Source organism: Cryptomeria japonica, chromosome 7 (genome assembly GCF_030272615.1).
Source record: "Cryptomeria japonica chromosome 7, Sugi_1.0, whole genome shotgun sequence".
Lineage (NCBI taxonomy): Eukaryota > Viridiplantae > Streptophyta > Pinopsida > Cupressales > Cupressaceae > Cryptomeria > Cryptomeria japonica.
This window is the reverse complement of record NC_081411.1, coordinates 373,708,892-373,734,731: the sequence shown is the minus strand read 5'-3', so window position 1 is coordinate 373,734,731 and position 25,840 is coordinate 373,708,892. Positions and strand designations below refer to the sequence as shown.

The following is a 25,840-nucleotide window of genomic DNA, read 5'->3' as shown; positions in this document are numbered from 1 at the left end:
GCTCAAAGAGGAAAGAAAGACCTGAGAAAAGGGAACCCTCCAAGAAGAAGCAGAAAACAAACCCCGATCACCCACCAAGCACATCTTCTCGACATGAAAAGAAGGCAAGTCAAGGAGAAGATCAGGGGAGGATGGTACATGAAATTGATGAATCTATGGAATCCATGGTACAAAATGACAAGCCAGAAAAGGGACAGACGCCTCAACATTTATCAAGTCAATCTCCCCAAGTTGATGCTAATGAGCTACATGAAGAGAAAAATGATGATGAAGTGACATCTCCTTTTCGAGAGGATGGACCACTGCTTAAAGAAATACAAGTAAGAGAAACAAGATCCGCCATTCGGGATTGGTTAAAAGAGAGATTGACAAGGGTAGTTGTGGTTGAAGAGGAAGATGATATATTTGATTTAGAAAGCCTTATAGGAAATTCTCAAGAGGTAATGGAAAAGAAGAAGGCCACAAAGATGTCCAAGGTAATAAGGGATGAGACAGGATCCAGGAAATTGCAAGTAGCTACACCAGTAGTGGACAAATATGAGGGTGAGATTCTTGCAGACGAGTATGACTTAGAAACATTTGAGCTTGGTCCACTTACCACTGAACAAGCGATGGAAGAGGCAATCGATTCATTTGAAGCACTTAAAGACAAACTTAAAGAAGAAATGGAAAAGAATAAGAAGCCTGAGAGAGAGGTCGGTGCTTGGAGAGGCTATTTTAGTCATCTAAATCAGCCCTTGAGACGTCAGGATCCAGCAGTATCTCCTTTACAAGCACTCCCTCTTGAATCAGTTGGTGAGGCAGAAAGGGTCAAGAGCTTGGTTCACCTTATGAGCTCTTGGATTGATAAATCCCACACGGTAGCCATTGAATTTGCAACAAGAATGATGAAGATAGTTCATCGAGCTATCCAGGTCCTTGAAGTTATCCATAATCTAATGATAACTGTAGCCGCTTTCACTCACACTAGAGATGTTATCATTCCTGTCCTACAAGTGATAAGGCAAACACCAAGACGGATCCTGGCACAAGAAAAGATAATGGATGGAGGAGCCCATAACCTCTTACAGTGGTCAGCTCTGCTCCAGATGAAAGAGGTCCTTTTCGAAGACATCAACACCAGATGTAGTCAAGTTGAAGATATCATTCATCCAATTCAAGATAGGGTGTTTGAAGTGTCGTGTACCATTCTTGGCAGGCGGATTGAGATTGAGACAGATGTGGACATCCAAGAGTTGGAGGAGAGAGTCAAGGTCATCTTTTGCAAAGAGGGGAACGTCATCATAGATGAGCAACGAGATCAGATGTTCACTACCATGTTCCTGATTGAGAAGATCAAAGAACTTGAACTTGGATGGGAAACAACTCTTCTCACTGCTTTTGATCAAGTCCTTCACTTGAAAGAACGAATGAAGAATCTTCCTGAGATTCCCATTGCTGAGATCGATGGAATTGTGTCCAGATTCATTGGATATGCTAAAAAAGAGCTTAGGAAAGGGAACAAAATTCTAGATGAAAAGTTGTTATAGGATGATGTGGTAGCTTAATTCCTATTGGTCTATGTTTCCTAGATATTTGTGCCAATTAAATATTGGCTATGCATTTAATGATGTTTATCTAAATGGGGACCTTTTTTGTAACAAACCCTAATTAGGGTTTAGGTGTCAAAATCTCAGCCGTTGATCTTCTTTCGATCTGGGCCATTCATTGTATTTGGGGATGCTATATATACCCTCACTCATTTTCATTTTGATATAGTTAGAAGTTAGAGAAGAGAGAGAGCTTAGAGAGAAGAAAGTTATTGTGTAGCAAGATTGAGTAGTGAAGAAAGAATTTTGAACAATTGTTGTCCATTTGGCTTTGAGATCAATAAAATATTGAAGTTATGGTGTTTTATTGCAATACTTGTGGCTATTTTCATGATTGTTTATCTTCTTGAATCACTCTCAGTTGAAGTAGTATTTAAGTTTAAGTTTGAAGGACTAAGTGTTGTGCTTGATCTTTGGTGAGATCTACGCTCCAAACCACTAGCTTCTTACTGATTGTAAGGACGCCTTGTGTGGTCAACTAGAAATATTGAGATTGCTTAAGAATTAAATCATTTTGGAAGTATTGATATGTATCTCTATGATAGTATCTATATTCTTGATGATTTGAAAGTTACTGAATCACCTTAGAAGATTGCATCGATTCCAGTAGAGTTGTAATTTCTTGGCGATACTGAAATTGGTAGAATCTTACCAAGTCTAGCCTACATTGAGTCATTCTGAGGATTAGATTAGCATTCATCCCTTGAAACCTTTATCTTTTGATATTTTTTGAAAATCTGTTAGTGTTAGGAAGATCCTGTTCCTGCAGTCAAAAGGAGAGTAATATGAACAAGCTTTCTCTGAAAGTACGTAAGGCCCCTTGAAGAAACAACATATACAACGACCACTGGTGCTTATCCACACGTAGAGATCCTACAACAAAGAACCTTGAAGTCATCCCGATTGATCCTTTTCGCGACAACTTCAGCATTCAGAGACTTTAATCAAGAGAGGATAAGGTACCTTTTGGGTATTTTATTCTGTGTTTGGTGGTGTACAAAATACACATCAACACTACCACACCTCTACAAATCAATCCAGTGTATCTCCAGTTTCTTGCCAGCAGGTAGACCATGTAGGAGCTCATGTAAAAGGACTTCGTCCTTTCTAAATTCTCCAGTTGTTCGTCAAGATTATCACTGATTATTTGGGACCAATTGAACATTTTAACACTCAAGGTGATCTCGTTAATAAAATAGTACATCCATGTTTCAAATGGTGCGCCCCGAGGGCTGCTCGTTACTTTGTTCAACAACAAGATGAGATAGCCATAGTCTTCTTTGAAGTTAGAGCAGAATAATTTCTTTAGTACCTTCTTGAGATTGGGTCTTGGCTTCTCTAACCATGACTTATTGACATTTGTTGCACAAAGTTTAGACTGATCTTCATAAAGTTTTCTGGTTTCTTCCTTAGTTTTATATGAAGTCCTGTTGTAGCTTGAGATCCCGAATGCTTTTTGAATGGCTAATTCTCCAAGATAAACCAAGACTCTTCCATCTAGCACAACAATTTCTCTTTCTTGGGTATTGTAGTGTATGGCACATTCAACCATAAGTTGTACACATTCCATAGCTGGTGGAAATCCAACCGCTTGGATGATTGTAATGTCCCCATTTTAGCAGACATGGTTTTTGGGTGATTAGCCTATCATTCTGACCCTCATAGGCTAATGAGTATGGATAGAGGGTCTCTTGAGGCTTGTATCGTCTCCAGAGTTTAGTGTGTTTTGATCTGGCTTTCGTTTGGTATCATTTGGACTTCATTTGCTATACTTACTATTTATAGTAAGTTTGAGATGTTAGAGATGGACCCCTTCTATTTTTAGTAAAGGGGTATGGTCATATGCAGCTTCATCATGTCAGCTCCCAGTTCAAATGGCATTCAACAATGTTGAGTATTAATGGAGATATAAATGTTTATTTAGTTTAAATAAACATGAATGTTTTGAGCTTATATTATTAAGTTATAATATAATTTTATATTATAACTTAAGGGTCCAAGTATCATTAAAGGGGACCATTTAATTAATTAATTGTGGCTCTTTTACCAAGGTGAAATATTAAATGACAAAGTGAAAATATTATATCATTAAATGTCATTTAATATCATTAATTGATTTAATGCCTTATTGGAGAAAATCGAACCTTCATGGAAAATATATATAAGGCTTTTGAAAAGAAGATAAGGGGGATTGATCATTGTTATTTTTGATGAGAAGACTTGTCTCTTGGCTTTGGAGAAGAAGCTGGGTTTCTGCAGCTTGTCCAGAGTATCGGCATTGGAGAACGTGAAGACTTCTTTGCATCAGCAATCTGAGGGTGTGAGATATTCATCTGAAGTTGCTCCTAGGGTTGGCTTCATCCAGAAGTTGACATTGTGCTAATTGGAGATTTATTTTCAGATTTATTGGCATAGCTGAGGGCATATGTATATGGCAGACTGAGAACATCATACAAAAGGTTTATTTGCTGCTACAGTGTCGTGAACAGTGCGCGTGAACAGTGCATGAACAGTGCACTACAGTGTCATGAATAGTGCACGTGAATAGTGTGCATGAACTGTGCGCTACAGTAGTTCGAATTCTATAGAAGGGAATTTAGAAAGGTGAACAGCTATATATATTGGACAAGGGCTTTGCATATGAGGAGAATCAAACCAATATATCAAGACAGCCATTGAAATTCCAGGTTTTCTATCTATGGTCATTGTATTAGAAAATCATTACTTCATTGCATCATTTGCTATTATGATTATATCATGAAATATTTGGAGGTTGCATATGTTTAATGGAGATATAAGTTGCATAATCCACATTCATAGTGACATTCAACATTGATCAGCCACTTAGCTTTCATGCCAACTGTTTGCTTAAATGCCTAATGGCTATAGGTATACTCTGGGATGCATGACAAGTGTTTGTCTTAATGTCAACTAGCTGTACTAGTTAATTTCAGTCATTACATGTGTGTGTAAAGGTCTAAAACAGCTAGCATATCATTTCTATAACAATTTTGCATTGTTAGAAGCTTTCCATAACTTCATTTGCAGCCTACAAACCCAAAGAAGACAAATAAAGAATTCACCACAGCGGCTTCAAAAATTGTATGCCAAGTGTTTGACAATATTCCTTGGGGTTCAAATAAGCGAAACAGGGTTGGATTAGCCAAGGGATACTACAACGATGCCACTTCTCATCATCTAGTGAGCAATAGGTGTTGGCAAAAGTCCATCTAGCCCATACATTCTCTTTTTGAAATATTTGAAGTCTGCATGCCCGAGGTTGGTGTCCGTGACATTTTCCATTTGGAATTGATTTTTGATTCCGGTTGCAACCCTTTACTGGCAAACTTCATCTGAGCTTTCCTCGAAGGTCCTCCTTTGGTTGTTATCAATTTGCAACAAACATGAAAAATTTCAACATTACTTTTAGAGAAGTTTAATGTTTTAAACTCTGATTTTGGACGATTTACTCAAAAATTTCACTTTCAGCCTGTCAAAAGGCTGAAATTATGTTAAAAATCAGACTGAAAAATGGACGAATTTGAGCTAAATACTCAGTAAATAAGTGAATAAGACAGAAGAAATCAGTCAAAACATGAATTTTTTGAACTTTTGGAATTTACTTTTGACTGATTTTGGCAAAAATTTGCCTTTAATTCTGAAAATTCTGTCTTTAACTTAGAAAAAGCACTTTATTTTTTGGAAATTTTGTCCTTCTTTTCAGAAATTTAACTTTATCTCCCGTTTCTCACTTAGAAAATTTATTTTGTTCTTAAAAAAAAATCCTCCTTCAAAAATGTATCTTTCGCAACCTTGGAAGAGAAAAACTTTTCATCATCTAACTTCAATCTCCAAACTTGAGGAAGAATGAATTTGAAAAGGTATAGAGTTGGAGAAGTTCGATTTCATGTTTTTTGTTTTTTTTGGTTTATTCGTTTTTCCTAGGTTCATTGAACTTGGACTTGTTTTATTACTCTGAAAATGGAAACTTAATCTTCTCTATGTGGCGAATTGGGATGGAACCTTCAAGATCCTTCTCTCAAATTCGAAATTTTTTCCAAGTGTTGGATTCTAATTTTTTTTTAAATTTCTTCCAAGTGTTGGAAAAATATAATAAATATTCTAAGTGTTAAATTTTATTTTCCCAACTTGGCCGAACTTTTATCCATGTGGAATTTATTCATGTGCCAAGACACTTTCACATGTCAACTTCATCTAGGCAAATTTCTTATTTTTCCAAGCCATTTGTAATACATGGCATGGCAAACTTCATTCAAACATTGTTTTTCACTTTGGCGGATTTTGAAGTTGATTGGATGTGTCTTGCTTAGGAGGGCAAGCTTTCTTCATGTTTTGGACGTTGTTTTCAAGTGCTAGGTCGAACTTGAAGATAGTTTGGACATTGCCATGGTCTAGGCGGAGTTGAAGACTTATAAGACACCCCTCTTAGTGGACTTCACCTTTACTCGTGCCATTTTGCTTGCCACCTTGGGTAGACTAGGCTTATGTTTCGCCATCTCCTCTTGGGCGGACTTGACTGCTGTTTGGACACTGTCTTTACCTTGCTAGGTGGACTTCAAGACCTCTTGGACACTTAGCCTTGGGCGGACTTTGATGTGCTTCTAGCCTTCCTTGGGCGGACTTTGCCTTATGCCGGATGTTGCCTTCTTCCATACCATGGCGGACTTTGCCAATCTACTGCTATTCCCTACGTTGGGTGGTCTTGACCTTGGTTTAGGCATGGCAGACTAGGCACATGTTTGGCCATCTTCTTTTGCTTTCCCCATGGCGGACTTTACCCTTAGGCAGCTATTTTGCTATCTTAGATGGGGCGGACTTCATACATGTCCAGCCATAAGGTGGGAGGACTTCATCTTGATAAGCCATTCTTCTATGATCACACCCTTGGTGCAGACACTTGATAGATTTTCCAGAACATCTGGAACAAACCCTTGCCTGCAGATTTTTCCCTGCTTTTTACACTTGGAGACATAAATTTTTTATTCTGAAGACATGAATGGTTTTGACATGACCTTGTTAGCAGCAACCAAGAAGGAAGACTGAGAGGGGGAGGGGGTGAATTAGTCTTCACCGGATTCTGCAAATTTAACAATAAAAACAAATTTGATAAACTGCAAGAATAAGACAGATAAGCAAATTGAAAGCACAACACACAACACCAAGATTTTGACGTGGAAAACCTGGTTAAGGGAAAAACCATGGTGGGAACCTACCCATAGTAAGATGATACTTCACAGTTTTTATGTGAAAATATTACAATGGGGAATGCACATGCATTCAGACACACTGCCTAGAGTTCACTGCTCAAATATGATGGCCTAGAAGGCTACAACCCTCAGGGAAGTCTCACTGACTTGCAACAAGATTCAGACTACAATCCGAAAGAAATGAACTGAAAGAATAGCATCTCCAAATGCTTGATTACAGTTCCGGTTAAGCATAGATGTCTGCTCTGCAACACCAATCTCTCCTCAATCACAACTCCGAAGGATGAATCACTTGTTCACACATAAACCTTTGATAATGCAGACATAACATTGACACCCAAGTTACATGACAATATCACCTATATATACAAATCATCAACCTTGACAACAAGGTCGGCTAAACCCTCAATCCTCAATTACAAAATTACATCACATGATACAAAGATCGACCACCGGACCAATATAATGATTTATATGATATAACATGGACCTAAATCAAATTCCCAAACGCTCAACTCCACCGGAAATCATACCAAGATCAACCGCAACACGCTATACCACCAGGAAAATCACATAACACGAAAATCATCAGCGGTTGATAGAAACCACCAAAAACTCACACAACGATCAATGCAGATCACCAAAACAAATAGGACACAACTAGGAAACACCAACAAGCACGTTAGAATCATCAGGAACAACTGCACCAACACCACTTATCAAATCTTCATCTGTCAACGTCTGAAAGCTCAAGAACACAACCAATTAGCAACTGTCATGAAGAAAGATAACTTGCGGAGCACCAAATCACGATCCATCTGAAATGAAGATACACAAGACCATCCCAAACATTATCCCAAAATCTCAGTACAAGATATGATCACACTGTAATATACCGGAGGATATACCGAACTCTGCAAAACAGTGATCAGCAAAACAACACCACAAACCGGATCAAAAGATATTCCCAATCTGCAATCAGCGGAGCAAAACATAGGAATATGTTGACAACAACATATCCTGGCAGCAACAATGACCAACAATATCCAACAATCTCCCCCTTTGGCATTGATGGCAACATATGAATGTAAAAAACAATCAATGCAAAGCAAGAAGATATCTCCAACAAACTCCCCCTAAGATCAGGACATATAAAACGTTTTTTCACATGATCTCTCTCCCCCTTTGACCACAATGCCAAAGATCTCAAAACAAAAAACCAAACTTTACTCTCTCCCTTAGAATATGAAACGTGAATCTCAGGAATCTCTCCCTCTAAAACACAGGCTACTCCAGCAGAGGAGCAACACCAACTCACCAATTTGGATAAAAGGATAAGACTATGAAGTCCACCAGACTAATGCAACTCAATGCGTCTAGTTCTCATCAAGAGGGGTGGATACCCATAACTTGTCTCTCAAATAGACAAATGTATCTGTAGGCAAAGGCTTAATGAAAATATCAGCTATTTGTTCCTTTATAGATACATACTCCAGTTTCACCTTCTCTTCACTAACTTGCTCTCTCAAGTAATGATATTTGATTGACACATGCTTAGTCTTTGAATGTTGCACCGGATTCTTTGACATGTTAATAGCACTGGAATTATCACAGTATATGAGAGTAGGCTCATCATAAATAACTCTGATATCCTTCAACATTTGCTTCATCCAGACTACCTGAGTGCAATTACTAGTAGCAGCAATGTACTCAGCTTCAGTAGGATAAGGACACTGAATCTTGTTTCTTATTAGCCCATGAAACCAACTTCTTACCCAAAAAGAATGCTCCACCGGTAGTGCTCTTCCAATCATCAACATCACCAACCCAATCTGCATCAGTGTAGGCACAAAGCATAAAATCATCTTTCCTTGGATACCATAAACCATAATTCGCAGTTCCCTTCAAGTATCTGAATATCCTCTTAACAACAGTGACATGACTCTCTTTCGGATCAGCTTGATATCTAACAGCTATGCACATAGCATGCATAATGTCCGGCCTAGTCTGAGTAAGATATAGCAGTCCACCTACCATAGATCTGTATAAACTTTGATTAGCTTTAGGAGATCGTCATTCTTAGACAATTTACAACTAGTCACCATAGGAGTTCCAACCAGTTTGGAGTCATCTAACCCAAACTTCTTTAGCAATTCCATCACATACTTAGTTTGAGATATAAATATACCTTTTTCAGTCTGTGAAATCTGCAAACCTAAGAAAAATTTCATCTTACCAATCATAGACATCTCAAATTCTTTTTGCATATCACCGACAAACTTCTTGCTCAAGCCATCATCACCTCCAAAGATAATATCATCAACAAAGACTGCAACAATCAGGATGTTATCATTTTCTATCTTAAAGTACAGATTGCTATCAACAACACCTTTACTAACTCCCAATTTCAACAAATAGTTATCTAGTCTAGCATACTAGGCTCTAGGGGCTTGCTTCAATCCATAAAGAGCTTTCTTCAGTTTACGTACCATGTCTCCATCATTTGACATGAAAACCCATCAGGTTGCTCAAAATAGACTTCTTCCTCAAGATCACCATTCAAAAAGGCAGATTTGACATCCATCTGATATATTTTGAAATCTTTATAAGCAGCATAAGCAAGCAACAGTCTAACAGCTTCAAGTCTGGCCACCGGAGCAAAAGTCTTCTCATAATCAATTCCTTATTTCAGAGAATATCCTTTGCAAACCAGTGTAGCTTTATTTCTGACAATTTCACCGGCCTCATTCAATTTGTTTCTAAATACCCATTTAGTACCAATAACATTCTTATCCTTGGGTCTAGGCACAAGTTCCCAAGTATTATTCTTTTCAATCTGATCTAGTTCTTCTTCCATAGCTCTCATCCAATTCTCATCTTTACAGGCTTCAGCAACATCTTTAGGTTCAACTTTAGAAATCAAGCTTACTTCTTCAGCAACTAACCTTCTTCTAGTCATTACACCTTTATTCTTATCACCAATAATCTGATTTTTCAGAATGATTCAATCTTACATACCTCGGACTCTTTTGATTGTTCTGATTTTTCAGGTTCCTGCACTTCTTCACTAGCAGCAACAACATTCGGGTTATCTGTCTCTACCGGATCATTCTGCTTAGGCTCTTCAGTCTGAATAGGAACTAAAACAATATTTGTTCATTGTCATAACTACATGCTCTGATGTCTTTTCCAAGGTTCTCATCCACCTTCACATTTGCACTCTCCACTATCTTTCTCTATCTCTTGTTGTAGCACCGGTAGGCTTTGCTCATTGTTGAATATCCCAAGAAAATTCCTTCATCACTTCTAGCATCAAATTTTCCTATATCCTCATCTCTCTTGATATAACATTTGCTACCAAATACCTGAAATATCTCACAGTAGGAACATGACCAAACCATAGCTCATAAGGAGTCTTATTGGTATCACCTTTGATGTGAACTCTGTTGAATATGTAAATAGTAGTGCTAATAGCTTCTTTCCTGTAAATCTTTGGACCACTTCCTTCAATTAGCATAGTCCTTGCAGCATCCAAAACAGTTTTGTTCTTCCTTTCAACAACTCCATTCTGTTGAGGTGTTCTAGGAGCAGATAATTGTCTTCTAATCTCATGCTTCTCACAGAACGAATTGAATTCATCGGAACAAAATTCTCCACCTCTATCAAATCTCAGACACTTCACCTTCAATCTAGACTCAGTCTCAACCTTTGCTTTGAATATCTTGAACTTATACAAAGCTTCTGATTTCTCCTTCAAAAAGACAACCCACATCATCCTACAATAATCATAAATTAGCAGCATAAAATATCTATCACCCTGCACACTTCTAGCAATATGCACAAGATCTAGTAGTCCATCTGATGTATATTGTTTGCTCTTGAAAGAAATCCTTGTTTGCTTACCCAACTGCTTACATACCGGATTAGCAGGCTTAACAATCTTAGGCAGATCTCTAACAGCATGTGTAGAACTGATCTTAATCATTGAGTCAAAATTTACATGACACATTCTCCTATGCCACAACCAACTCTCATCAATCTAAGCAATCAAACAACTTTTCTCACCAGCATCAAATGAAAAATGTTACCTGTTGACGTGTTTTTTATGACAACGTCGAACACAAAATAAAGTTGCCTAATAGTCACTTCACTCTCTCTTGATCAAAGTGTGATTGCATGCTAAGATTGCAAGAAGTTCAAACAATCGACTCCAAGGTTCCTTTATGCTATGGACGTGACTTAGTTGGCTGATGTGATTGCTGGTAATCCAAGGGGCCTTACGTTTGCATTGTTCTTTTACTTCTTTGCTGTGGTTGGAACTCCATCATCGGATATAGTGAATCTGTGATGCTTCTGCTTCGAACGAACTAAAATGAACTGAAAGTAAAAGGGAAAGGGTTTAGAAGGATCTAAATCTACTCCTAAGGGCAGTGATAATAACAAATAGTGCTTTGGTGGACAAATTCCAAATAAACCAAGCTTTGCTTCGCCAAGATCAACTACAACTCCTCAAGAACCGGTGCAATCTTTTGGCGATGCTAGAGGATTTTCAAATCGAGAAAGTACATTTGAATACCCAAAAAACGACGCAATCCAAACGACTATCCACAATCGAACGTAGCACAAATTTAGGGGGTTCAGACTAACTTTACACTTCAACTTACAATCAACAAGATGCAAAAAGTATGAACCATGGAAATTCATCAGACACCATTACATTCTCCATTGAAATCAAAGCACTTTACTATTTCTAATCTAAGTGAGGAAGGTGAAACCATGCAAGCTTTGAAAAAATAATTTAAGTGGACACCATCAGAGAACAATGTTTCACTTTTATTATCTTAAAACTTATCAGAACAATTTCATACAAGTCTCCCCCCATTACAAATGAGGGGGTCACCCTTTTATATAGGCTTCAAGACCTGGCTACATGCAAAACCCTAATTAGGGTTTCTCCCTAAAAGATTCCCCACACATGATGCAACAAGGTGGGAATCAACAATAAATGCCCATTATGCCCATATACAGTTAATTCCATCCCATTACAATTAATTACATTCCTGTCAAAAATGGTGTCCATTGTGCATTGAATGCACCATCATCCATCAAGCTTGCCCAATAAATCATAAATGCTCCATCATTTCCACATGCGACGACTGCATGCAAAAAGTATCTGCCATAAATTCAACATGCAATGACCGGGTCGCCATTTGGTCAAATATTTCGGCAATGAATGTACCACCATACTGCCATGCATTCAATAGATCCTCGCCATGCAAGTGGAACCCGCTGTCGTATATCTGCTCCACATCCAGAATTGTTGGAGAGAGAAAATTTGATTTAGGAAGAATTTTCTTGAAGTCTCTTCAACTTTCCTTGCTTGAAGAAGGCTTTCCATCACTTTTCACCATCTCCTATTTTTTAGGAATTTTCCACAAATTAGGGTTTCAAGTCCAAGAGGGAGAGAATTCTCCCACAAATCCAAATCTATGAAAATTTTGAAATTTGAATGTGATTTGATGCTTGAGAATGGATTTTTCAAAAATTTTCTCGAGGGGATTTTTGCTTTTCATTCTTCCTTGACCCTTGGACGTGGAATCCAGCTTGGTGAAGGAATTTCATTATTTCCATGCCTCGGAAAATTTCTCTTCAACTTCCTGACGGGGCATGGAATTTTGACCTCGATGGAGGAAATCTCATCTGGAAGCATTCATCCTTGATCCCTGGACTTTCATGCCTGAATTCACTATGTCTTGGAATTTGATCATTTTCCATGCCTCCAAGCACCCCTCAATTTGGCGCTTTCCATTACTCTAGGGCGCTATTTCCATGTGCAAAGGAATTCACACTTTGTTTGGAATCTTCCATCACTTCCTTGTTTTGGCGCCTTCACCATGCCTTGGGTGAAATTTCACTATGGAGGAGGAATTTCATCAAATGCCGAATCCTCCATGACCCCTCCATTTTGACGCTCTGCTAAGTGTTTGGGCAGAATTTGACTGTGGAGGAGAAATTTCATTAAATGTTGAATCCTCCATGACCCCTCCATTTTGGTGCCATGTTGAGTGTTTAGGCAGATTTTGACTCTGGAGGAGGAATTTGATGTTTTCTACCAATTCAGGACATGTATATATATGAAATATAACATTTAAGTATAAGTTGCTTATACTTTAAGATATTTCATATATATTGTCAAGATGTTTGAGAGTGGCTTTAGGTCCCTAGGAATCATAACTTAAATTCTGGATTTTGGAATATCTTTCAAATTTTCAGACTTACTCAAATTTCAGGCCATTTTCGAATCAGGATGACATTGGTGGATTGATGTGAATTTCCAGACTTCGATGATTTTGCATGCTTTCTTCTTCTGGAATAGGAGTTCCAAACTTAACCATTTTTTTGATCCAATTTGTCTGCCTTCTAACTCTTCCGGATTTAGAAATGATCTTCAGGAGCGTTCAGTCTTCAGCGTCTTCAGTGATGTTCAGTTTTCAGTGTTTTCTTGTGAAGAACTTGCCAAAAATAGATTTTCCCAAATAGTAAGTGTTTCAAAATGTTAGGGTTTGGACAAAATAGGTTAGGAAAGCACTTACTAAAAATAGAAATTACTAAAAAATAGTAAGTTTGATTTTTGGCAAAATTAGACCAATCCGGGAGGTAGTGAAACTTACTAAAAATAGTAAGTGCTTAGAATTCGCTCAAATTTTACTGGGAGGTTCCTTGAAGGGTCCCGATTCTAGTTCTAAGTTCAGTTTTTCCAAAACCCTAAAAGAAACCCCTAAAATCTAGGACTGAAGGCAGAAACCCTAAAATTAACAAAACGAGTCCTAGAGTTAACCAAATTTGCTTAAACGAAAAGAAGACTTAATCAATATGACCCCCAAACACTTGCAAAGCAGAGAGATTGATGAGACTACTGCGAAAAGGCCCCAAAAACGCAAGCCAAAAGACTGGGAGGGCCTAAAAAGTAGGGGGTGCCCATTTGTAATGGGGCGATGTCTAAAAAGGTCACAACATTACCTTCAGTCTTAGTTCCAGATGCAATCTTTATACAAGAGGCATTTAAGATCTTGCATTTTCCATCCTTGAATTGTAGATCATAACCTTTATCAACCATCTGTCCAACATTCAAAAGATTATGCTTCAAACCTTCAACATACAAGACATCAGTGTTATGCTTACCATCAAAAGAAATAGAACCTCTCCCACGGATCACATAGGCTTTATCATCTCCAAATCTAACTATTCCACCATCATACCTTTCCATACTCACAAATTTGCTTTATCACCGGTCATATGATGTGAACAACCACTGTCAATTACCCATTCATCTTTCTCTTCAACTTTAGCAGCTAAAGCTTTCTCCTCAATAGTACAGCTAGTGGAATCAACAGGTATAGGTCCATCTTCCTTAATAGCAAGGAATAAAACTTCATCTCCTTCTGATTCTTCATCAGTAATACCTTCATCAGTAGCATAATAACAGTTCTTTCGAAGTCTCGCATGGTAGGTGAATTGGCTTGGGTCGTGGGTTTGCTCCTCATTGGTCTCGGGTTTGATTTCCTGCTAAGTTAACTCGACGGTTGGGGACTGCGGGCGGACTCATCCGCTTCCAAAGGACTAGTCTTGCCTCATCTCGCCCCTCCTCTGACCCCAACTTGGCACCTATAAGTCCAAGGTAAGGCGGGGTTGGTCACTGGGATGAGACGCGGGGATGCCTCTGAATTACCAAAAAAAAAACAATTCTTCTGATTCCTTTACTTCTGGTTAGGGTAGGCTTGTAAGGCTTATCATACTTTTAATGCTTTCCATATCTATCATTCTTATCAAACTTATCATGCCTGTCATACTTAGCCATTCTCTTCAGGCATCTAGAAGCAAAATGTCCTATCTTATTACAAGAGAAACATTTCAAAGGCAACTTTCCATCATACTTACCGGCTCCTTTAGGAAATCTCCGAGCAATCAGTATTTCAAGTTCATCCAGCTCTCTTTCTTGGTCTTCCATCTCTCTTCTCTCTCTCTCTCTGATATCTAGATATTCTGCACTCATCAGGATCATATTTTTGCTTACCGGATACAGATGCAGATGCTCTAAATGTAGTCTCAGACTTTCTATGTGATTCTCCAAACTCACTCAGTTCAAATGCAACAATCTTTCCAACCAGCATATCTCTTATTACTGTAGTCACACTCCGGATTTCATCAATAGCAACAACCTTATGTTTATAAGCAGGAGGCAAAGATCTCAACACCTTAGCAACAATTTCATCTTCCTTACTGGTTTCGTCGGCACATCTGATACCTAGGACAAGATCATTCACCTTAGCCATGAAAGAGTGTATGTTCTCATCATCTCCAATTTTCAATGTCTCATATTTTCCTTTTAAACTTTGCAACTTAGCAACATTCACCTGTTTATCACCTTCATACAAAATTTCAAGCTTTACCCAGATCTCATGTGCAGTCTGAAGTCCCATTACGTTTGTCATCTCAGAATCAGTCAGGGCACTAAGCAATGCTTCCTTCGCTCTAGTATTATGTTCAGCTTCCTTGATCTCATCAGGAGTAGACGGTCCATTCGGAGGAACAATATAGGCATTCTTTGTAATCTTCCAATAATCTTCTCCAAGACACTTCAAGTGCGTTTCCATATAGCATAGTTACTCCCATCAAATCTCGGACTATCCTTCTTAAAGATAACACCTTGAGCTGCCATCTCGGATTTACTCAAGCGATTAAGCTTCTACCGGAGGATCTAGCTCTGATACCAATTGTTAGCAGCAGCCAAGAAGGAAGACTGAGAGGGGGGGGGGGTGGGAATCAGTCTTCACCGAATTCAACAAATTTAACAATAAAAACAAATTTGATAAACTGCAGTAATAAGACAGATAACTGATAAGCAAATTGAAACCACAACACACAACACCAAGATTTTGACGTGGAAAACCCGGTTAAGAGAAAAACCATGGTGGGACCTACCCACAGTAAAATGATACTCTGTAGTTTTTATGTGAAAATATTACAATGGAGAATGCACATTCATTCAAGCACACTACCTAGAGCTCACTGCTCAAATATGATGGCCTAGAAGGCTACAACCCTCAGGGAACTCTCACTGACTTACAACAAGATTCGGACTACAATCCGGAAGAAATGAACGGAAAGAATAGTATCTCCAAACGGCTGATTACAGTTCCGGTTAAGCGCAGATGTCTGCTCTGCAACATCAATCTCTCCTCAATAACAACACCGAAAGATGAATCACTTGTTCGCACATAAACCTCTCTTTGATAATGCAGACATAACATTGACACCCAAATTACATGACAATATCACCTATATATACAAATCATCAACCTTGACAACAAGGTCGGCTAAACCCTCAACCCTCAATTACAAAATTACATCACAAGATACAAAGATTGACCATCGAACCAATATAATGATTTACATGATATAACATGGGGACCTAAATCAAATTCCCAAATGCTCAACTCCACCGAAAATCACACCAAGATCAACCGCAACACGCTACACCACCAGGAAAATCGCATAACACGAAAATCATCACCGGTTGACAGAAACCACCAAAAACTCGCACAACGATCAATGCGGATCACCAAAACAAATAGGACACAACTAGGAAACACCAACAAGCACGTTAGAATCATCAAGAACAACTGCACCAACACCACTTATCAAATCTTCATCTATCAACGTCTGAAAGCTCAAGAACACAACCAATCAGCAACTGTCACGAAGAAAGATAACTTGCGGAGCACCAAATCACGATCCATCTGAAATGAAGATACACAAGACCATCCCAAGCAATATCCCAAAATCTCAGCACAAGATATGATCACACCGTAATATATTAGAGGATATATCGAATTTTGCAAAATAGTGATCAGCAAAACAACACCACAAACCGGATCAAAAGATCTTCCCAATCTGCAATCACCGGAGCAAAACACGGGAATATGTTGACATCAATGTCAACATATCCTAGCAGCAACAATGACCAACAATATCCAACCTACCTATGGGACCCAATCTTAGGTCTACTTTCAAAAAAACAGAAAAAACAAAAATGAAAAAAACAAATAAGCAAAAGCAAGCCAAAAAAGCTGCTTCCCCGATTGGTCCCAAAGTGCCAAAAATCAAAAAGAAAAAACGCGAAAAAACAGAATTCCTAAAAAATAGGAAGGTGTCACAATTGACTCAAAGCAATTGCGATCTTCGTCCTTTGGGCCTTCTGAGTGCTTTGGTGATGTATAGACACTGATCAGGGCTTGATTTCTCTATTTGGCTCGGCTGACTCCTAGAAAACTCTAACTCAAACTCTCGAAAATAAAGACCTATGAAATTTCAGAGTTAAGACAAAACCCTAAAAAGCAAACAACTGGGGATCCCTATTTGCGATGGGGCGATGTGTGAAATATGTCAGAACACTACCAAAAAGTCTAACATATCATCCATTCTAGGGAGAGGGTGACAAAACTTTACTGTGATCTTATTGATAGCTCTAGAGTCCACACACAATCTTCATTTGCCTTCTTTTATAGGTGAGATTAAAGTTGGTGTAGCATAAGGTCTCATGCTCTCCCTTACAAACCCCTTTTCTATCAACTCAGAAATTTTCTTTCTCTTCTCATCATTTTCTTTTGGAGATAATCGATATGCTGCTTGATTAAGGAGCTTTGATCTTGACACCAAATAAATATGTGGTGCATAATGCCTCTTGAAGGAGGCAAACCAATCGACATCTCTTATTGAGTGATATTAGAATATTCTTTCAACAACTTTTTCTCTTCTAGTGGAGGTTGGATCTCACTAGGCTCGCTTCTCTTGCGCATAACAGATAGAAAATAGTTTCCTTGCTCATTGATACAATGGACAAGGATGATGTGCCAAATGCATCTTTTGTCTTCCATAGTTTCAAGAGTGTTTTTCCTCCTCCATGCTCAACTTCATAAGTACCCTCTCTACCATGATAAATTACTTTTTTATCATATTGCCAAGGCCTAACCAACAACATATGATATGCATACATTGGCACCACGTCACATAGCACTTCATCTACATTAGGATTGATTTTGAATGCAACTATGCAAGATTTATCCACAAGCACACTATGATCCTTTGTCAGCGAAGAGATTCTGTACGGATTAGATTTAGGAATGCAAGCAAGTTGTAATTTGTCAAACATTTCTAGCTCATTAGATTGTGGATAGATCCAGCATCTCTGATCACTTTACACATCTTGTCCTTGCATTTGCATTTCGTTCGGAAGAGACTCTTCCTCCAATCAGCTTTGAGGGTTCTTTTGTTTCTAGATATTAAGGTTTTTTTCAGCATCATGGTCTCTCTTGACTCAGTTTCAGTGTCTTCAATCCCTTGTTCTCCTTCTGGACCTACCATTGCCCTTTTGGAGTTTTGAGGGAAGTCAATAGCTTTATGAGACTCACTACAAATAAAATATTTCAAGGGTTTTCCTTCTCCAAGAGGCATTCTTCCTCATCCTCTACCATTGAAACCTCCCCTTCCTTGGATATCTGGCTTCACATTATAAGCTTGCATTGACTTATCTCCTTGCTTTTAATTTTGAAATTTTTTAAACATTTTTTGTTGGTATGAGGGCAAGAATTGGGCTTTCAAATGTTTCAGCATCTTAGGCCAAAGTTGAATTTTATCTTTTCCCTGCCTTCTCAAACTCTGCAGTTTCCCACAAAAGGGCTGCATGGAACTTCATCTTGGACGCAACAATCTTCACTCTTTCTGGATCGTCTTCATCAACGTCTTTCATCTCAAAGTAGTTCTGTAACTCTTGGATCCAGTCTAAGAATATATCAGGGTCAAGCTCACCTCCAAGTTATCTGAATTGGAACTATGTTTTGTCAATGCTTCAATAAGCCTCATAGGATCTGATATCCTAGCAGTATTTGCCAAATTATCTGGTTCCTCTTCGAACTCGTCCAATTTTAATCTTGCCTCAAGGGTCTCTAATCTTCTAAGCACTTCACTATTGTTCCTTTGAGGACCTACATTCCTCCTACCCCTTCTTCCCCAATTGACATCAACTTGCCTCTGGACTATTGCCGTGCAGCTACAGAGCACACTAGAAAGAATCAAAACAACAGAAAAATCTGCAACCCGGATCTTCCATTAACCTTTGAAAAGAAAAAAAAGGATACAGCGCAGAGATTGATTCCATAATCCCATTAAGGAAACTTGTCCTTAAACCCAAAAATTGCGCTTTATTTGCCCAAATATATAAAAACCCAATAACCCGGCTTCCCCCCAAAACATCGCCCATTTACAGCAGCCAAAAGGTAGTGATAAAGGAAAGCCCAAAATAGAAAAAGAAACGGATGTAAGAATCTGCCAGACTGATGGGGAAAATGCCTTGTCAGTTATGGGAAATTTCTTTTATGTGTAGAATATCCTGCTACATTAGCTTACCTAGCATAGGAATGTTAACTGCTCTGAGATTTCTGATTCCCAGATTATCTGACTTTTTGCTGTTGCCGACTATAGTCCCACAGGGGAAGCTGAGTATGAGGTTAATTGTCAGCTTGTTTCAGAATTCTGTACTGTATAGTTGCTTTCCTTCATGAAAGTTGCTAGTGGATCTCTGATTGTTTGATACATTTGTTTATAGATTCTAAGCTGAGCATAGAAAAAGGAAGTACTGGAACCAGGGAGGTGCATTAATAATGTGTTTTTTGCAGGCTGTGTTAACACGGGTCAATACATTGACAAATGTGGCTTACAAGGATGATCCTACTATTTTCTCTTGGGAGCTAATCAATGAAGGGCGATGTCAGACTGATCCCACGGGAGATACGTTCCATGTAAGTTCACAGCCAAAATAGTAGTTAGAAAAATCAGGGTGATGTCAATCTGTTTTCACAGTCAAATTAGGCTATGGTGTTAGGGAGAGGAGTTAACTAAAAATTTTCTGTAGGTGTTCTTGACAAAATTTAGGAGCTTTTAACAATTAGATAGTTTTGTGGATTTTTTAGAAGCTGTTTATGTTAGTAACTTAGTAAAATTATATGAAATTGGCTGTTCCATGATCTGTTTTAAGAACTGCAATGTTATATATTGTTAAAATTTACCCAAAATTCACTAGCAGAAATCTTAAAGATGCAGATGCCTTGTAATCTAAGTTACCAGTATGGTTTTGGGCTCAGGTTCAAGTATGCAAACCCGGTTTGTGGGTTCGGGTAAAAAAAATTTTGCCCTTTGGGTTTGTGGGTTGGGTTCGTCCGTACATGTGTGTGTGCAAAAATTCAAAGAAACGTACAGAATTATAAAACTAAATACATTTAATAGTATGCTACTTCATCATTGATCAATGCATGAGGAAAACCCAACAATGGAAGGGGTGCTTTTAGGGATATTTTAGGGTTTTTGGATGCAGAAAAAGGTCAAAAATGTCTGTTTTTGCTATGTTTTGGCACTCAGCACCTTCGGATATGCTTGGGTTCGTATTTGGTGAACCCAAACACCTTGGTGCATACCCAAGGCGTATCCAGGCGAACCCGGTTTGGGTGCGCGGACCAAAACTGGCAAACTCAGTAACATAGCTTGTAATGGTTTCATCACTCTCCCCTAGATCCAAAAACACTCAAAATAGTGAAAGAGAGTTTCAGCCCCATATTTCCATTCTTCAAGATGAAATTCCAATTAATCCAGTAGCAGTTTTTCATGGTATCATGAACCCTACCTTGCAAAATTTTAGAGGTGGAACCCCAATAGAACTGTATACTTAGTAATTAGAATAAAAACAATGACCAACGTGAAACTCTCTTGAAAATGCATCTGCATCCAAGTAACCTAATTACCTCCCTTAAAATACAGCTGTACATTGAAGCAACCTACCCACAACATTGATGTTGGTAACGCTATTATTACAGAGCTTACATATTTTTTGCTATATTTATTTTACATTTGTCCCAAAGTGAAAAGTTAAGGTATGAGCATAAAATCTAGTGAGGGGTTTGTGAGCGTTAGTGCCCTTCTGGTTCAAGCTAAATATTTCAAAGAAATGTTCTATTCGCTCCCCAATATGTGGTTGTATCATTGTGTACTTAGTACCGTACCTTATTGTTTGGCAATTTGTTTTTTAAATGCAATGCGTATGGTTATTTGTTTGATTTTTTATAATTAATTTTCTTCTAAAATTCTCTTCCTATAATCTTTTTTAAAAATGTGTTTCTTTTCGAATCAATCAAATAAACTAAAAATTGTGGTCGTGAAATTACTTCAACTAAAAATTCCTCATATCAATGTCTAAATCAGGCGTGGATTGAAGAAATGGCACTATATGTAAAGTCCATTGACCCCAATCATCTGGTGGGGATAGGAACAGAAGGATTTTATGGGCCTTGTAGTCCTGCCAAGCTCCAATTCAATCCCTATAACTGTGCACATCAGGAAGGCACAGATTACATTCGCAACCATCAAGCTGCTGGAATCGACTTTGCCTCTATACATATATATCCCAGTGCTTGGTAAGTGAACTTTATAATTACCTTAACAAAATTTCTACTTGAATAGCTTAACATAGTTTACTGTCCTGTACAGGATCTCTGAAAGCTTCTGCCCAAGTCACCTATCATTTGCAAAGAAGTGGGCAATGACTCACATAGAGGATTCGGAGAATATATTGAAAATGCCCGTCTTGTTTACAGAATTTGGGGTGCCTGAGAGAGATGTGAAATACAGAGAGAGTTTCATGCAGATTGTATACAACAGTGTATTAGGTTCTGCTGAAAAAGGCGGGGCAGGAGCAGGAAGCTTGATTTGGCAGTTGTTTCCAAATTGCACCCAAGCTAAGCGGATGAGCGATGGATTCGAGATAGTGCTTGCTCACAGTCCATCTATTACTAAAATTATTTGCGAGCAGTCCAACAAGTTAAATTGTATTAATAACAGGGGAATGTGTTTAATACAATTTGATGGGGTTGAAGAGAGTTTGGCGGTAGGAGATGCAGAAGCCAAAGCTGTCTCGTTTAAATGAGTCCTTCAATGACTTCATATTATCAGAAGGCATGACCATTGATATCTATTTTACTAGATCAGACCATTAATCTCGATCCTCAACCCCAATGAATAGAATTGCTGGTCAACAAAAGCACGGTTACTGTTACAGTAAATGTATATCATCATAAAAAAAAATTACCTTAGGAAATAGATAAAGCTGATTCCCTTGAAAAATATGTCAATACATATAGTCACAAGGAAGACTGAAGATCCCTGAAGTTATCCTAAATTAATTTTGTACGAGTAGGAAATCCATTCTCCTTATAATCTGCGTCAACAATCATGAGCTTAAATTAGTATATATGTGTTGTTGAGAGGGTGGGTTCTAACTCCTTCGTTTATAAATCAATTGTTAAATATTGTAATGCTGTGATGGTGAAAATTGTATATCTATCTTTTTTCTTTACTTTAAAAAGAGTGACCTACATACAATTATACGTTTACAAGTTCTATATTTTTACATGAATTCAATTTAGTACGATTTTCATATTCGATTCCACTGTTACTCGTTCTTGGAGATTGATTGTAATCTCTAGATCTTTTTTTTCATCACCTTGGATTAGATTTGTAGGTATGGACTAAACCCAAGTCAATTATACAATTGCAAATCTAAATCTTAACATTTAAAATTTAAATTCAAATTTAACCTTGTTCACTCCCTCCTAGCAACCATTGCAAATTTACCTAGTATGTTTATGTTAATTTGTGTATTTGGTTGTTATAATTAAAGGCATTCCTTCCGTCATTTAAAAATCATCTAAGAGCATATGAGAGTTAGCTAAAGGAATTTTCATGGAGCATTTATAAGAGACTCCTAGCAACATTATTAGAGTATCACATCATCCAAGTTCTATTGAATGCTTGTTTGGTATCCTCAATCTTGGTTCATAGTTGTTGAATCAATCCAACTGGGGATCTAAATGTGGAGAACATTACCCTCAAAATTCAAAAAATCCCATGAAGGCAATTGTGTTACCTCTAATTCCTTGCTAGATTTAGATATTAAAAGATTGAGGTAAGCAAGTTCAAATAGATTATTTCTATTAGTTGATTCTTGTGGATACATATTCAATTTTGCATGTAGGTACACTTCTTGTTTTCATCATTTTTCTTCTAATACATCTAAGAAATTTTGAATGAGTTACAATTTAAAAAATATGACTTAAAAATACAAAGTTAAAAATTAACTACCAAAAATCAACTAAATGTTTTCATTTTTGTTTCTTCAGATTTCTAAATTACATTGCATGATGTTTCGAAAATCTAAATTAGTTTAATAGGATTGTATTGCTTATTATATTTTATAAACCTAAATTTAGGAAAAAAGGTTAATGTTATTTCCATTACATTTTTAGTGAACCTAACTTTCTTATGATTCCTAAGGTTTATTCCTTCTTTCATTAGGGTTTTCACTTTTTTTTTTTGATATTTTTTCATTTATATCATATTTGATTAGGGTTTGGATTAATATGCGTGTGTTTCATTGGCTTATCTTAATTGGGTACATTACTTGATTTCTCTCTAATCATGTTAACTTGTTCTTGGTTTTGATTTATTGATATATCTTACATTGAAAACTCTAATAATCCATTTCCCTTAGCCTTTATCTATGCCTATATTATAGGTTTGGGTACGATTTTATGATTTGTAACATGATATCATCATCAATGCTCTCATGTCTTTTTATCCTATGAAAGGGGATGGGTTTTATGATTCTATGTATTTTCTGATAAATTTTGTTTCATCATGCATATAACTTTTACTCCTTTATAGATTTGTGTTGATGGGCCTTTTATACTCACCTAACATGCAGGCTTCACGAAGTGGAGGCGCTCCTGAAAAGAGAAAGGATCACGAAATCCACACTCCCCAAGGTTTTGTTTGTTGGGTCACAACTATGCAAAGATAACTCAAGGTTCATGTGACTTGTTCAATCAAGGTGGTATGCTAGTTGCAGAAGACACTCACATGGATCCACTTAAAAATAAAATGCAAAAGATATAGAGAGCAAGGTGAAAACAAATATAACCATGCAAGATTGTTAAACTTGAAATAAATACTTTAAATAACTAGACATTATCAATATCAGACTAGACAACAGTAGGTGAAACTTCCATCTGCATGCAACATCTACGATCATGATAAATAATGATGAACAGTTAGTACCAAACCGGTACTAAGAGGGGGGGGGGGGGGGGGGGGGGGGGTGAATCAGTATAGACAAATTTTTTTTCCCTGAACCAGTTTGACTGCAAAGACTGCACTTAACTGGTAAACAGTAACACTGGTTTAAATCAAGGCACTACCAGTAAAACACAGCGAGAATGTGAAAGACAAACAGATAACACTTAGATCTCCACACAATCTAATATCTCATTTCCACTTCACCCGTATGCATAAACAAGTAATATATCATCAGAAATATAATGACTGCTGGTACAACATGCTTTACCACTTGACAAAAAATATTAAAGCATCACATGAAAAATATCACACATGACACACTGATTTTTCACGTGGAAACCCAACTAGGAAAAACCACGGTGGGGATGAATACCTACAAGCTGTTCTTTGAACTCTTTTGAAGTCCGCTTTGTTAGGAGCCTAGTCCGGTTAAAGACTTTTTACAATAGGTTCTGCTAGGAACTGATCCTGCTAGGGATCACTCGGTTAAGGGATGGCTAAATACCCGATTAAAGGTTAGAACCCTGTTAAAGGTTACCTCGCAAGAGGATTTGAAGAACTCATTGAATTGAGTCACCCTGTTAAAGGATTTACACAAAAGTCTGTTAAAGCTACCTGGTTAAGGGATTTTCCAACTGCTGAAATGGTTAGAAGTCAACAGGTAATACACTGATCTGATAACAACACTCAATGCCAAGGCAGATCCACTTTAGCTCCTTTGCTTCTACAATCACACTCTGCAGGTATCAACACACTTCTCCGATCTAGCAAGAATCAAGTATCTCTTCACTTAGATACACACATAACATTTGCCAACAACTTCAAAATGAAAAACATCATCGACCTTATAGGAAACAGATAGGTCGGTAGCATAAACCCTAAACACTAAACATTTAGGTTTAACAATTCAGTCGGTTCAATCCTGACCGTTAATCATATTGCATTGAATACAATAGTCTTGAACAGATCTCAAGACATTCTCAAACGTTCATTCTTTGCCGCTTTAGGAAGTTGATAACCCATCACGCGCTCTCCACCGTTTACAGAGACTTCGCACATTCCCGAGGTAGATAGGATCAATCTCCATGCAAGATCCTCAAGGAAATCCTTCACGCGCACAAGGCTGACGTGGCAACACGATATGATCTTCATTACAATGCTAACTTCATCACAAGATGTCATCGGTTGGAATGCATCAACCAGAAACCTTGAAGCTAAAAATACCAACGGGTAGTCATGCCAAATGAAACCCTGATACAAAAATTCCCATATACCGGTTCTCATTCCAACATACCGCTTCACTTTTTCACATATACCGGTTCACAATATCATATCGATTCTCTTGCCAGTTTGCTTGCTTCAATATACCGGTTCATAATTCAGCATATTGACATCAATGACAACATACAATATCATCATGTCATCAAGCTCTGCACATATGCCAACAGATCATATGTACAGAGAGCTGATCATCAACTTCACATACCATAATGATGAAATCCACAATATTCAAAACAATTATGCTATCTAGAATGAGAGAAGATATCATATTAAAGAAATACCAACTTCATTCAACAGAAATCATAAAATAGGCGATCCATGAAACAACTTGCATTGATTAATTATGAAAATAAAGGTACCAGTGAGCACTGATACTAAGAGAGTTCAACAAAATTTGAAAATTAAAATGCTAGAAATAAAAATATTGTAAATGAAATACTAACTATGGTCTCCAATCTTCAATTTTTGGACCTTCAAAATGGCTTGATTCATTACATTTATAGT

At 37.7% G+C, this 25,840-nt stretch overlaps 1 protein-coding gene across 2 annotated transcripts in view; it reads left to right on the top strand.

The window, feature by feature from the left end:
- The window catches only part of LOC131069906 (mannan endo-1,4-beta-mannosidase 8), a 37,637-nt gene extending 15,377 nt beyond the window's left edge, over positions 1-22,260 (top strand). Inside the window, exons 3-5 of one of the 2 annotated variants that reach the window (XM_058005453.2) lie at positions 19,552-19,674; positions 21,128-21,339; positions 21,413-22,260. In XM_058005453.2, the coding sequence (XP_057861436.2) occupies positions 19,552-19,674; positions 21,128-21,339; positions 21,413-21,848 (771 nt within the window). In that variant the 3' untranslated portion in view covers positions 21,849-22,260. The remainder of the gene's footprint in view (positions 1-19,551; positions 19,675-21,127; positions 21,340-21,412) is intronic. The other variant, XM_059209113.1, reaches the window with a different exon arrangement.
- The last annotated feature ends 3,580 nt before the right edge of the window (positions 22,261-25,840 follow it).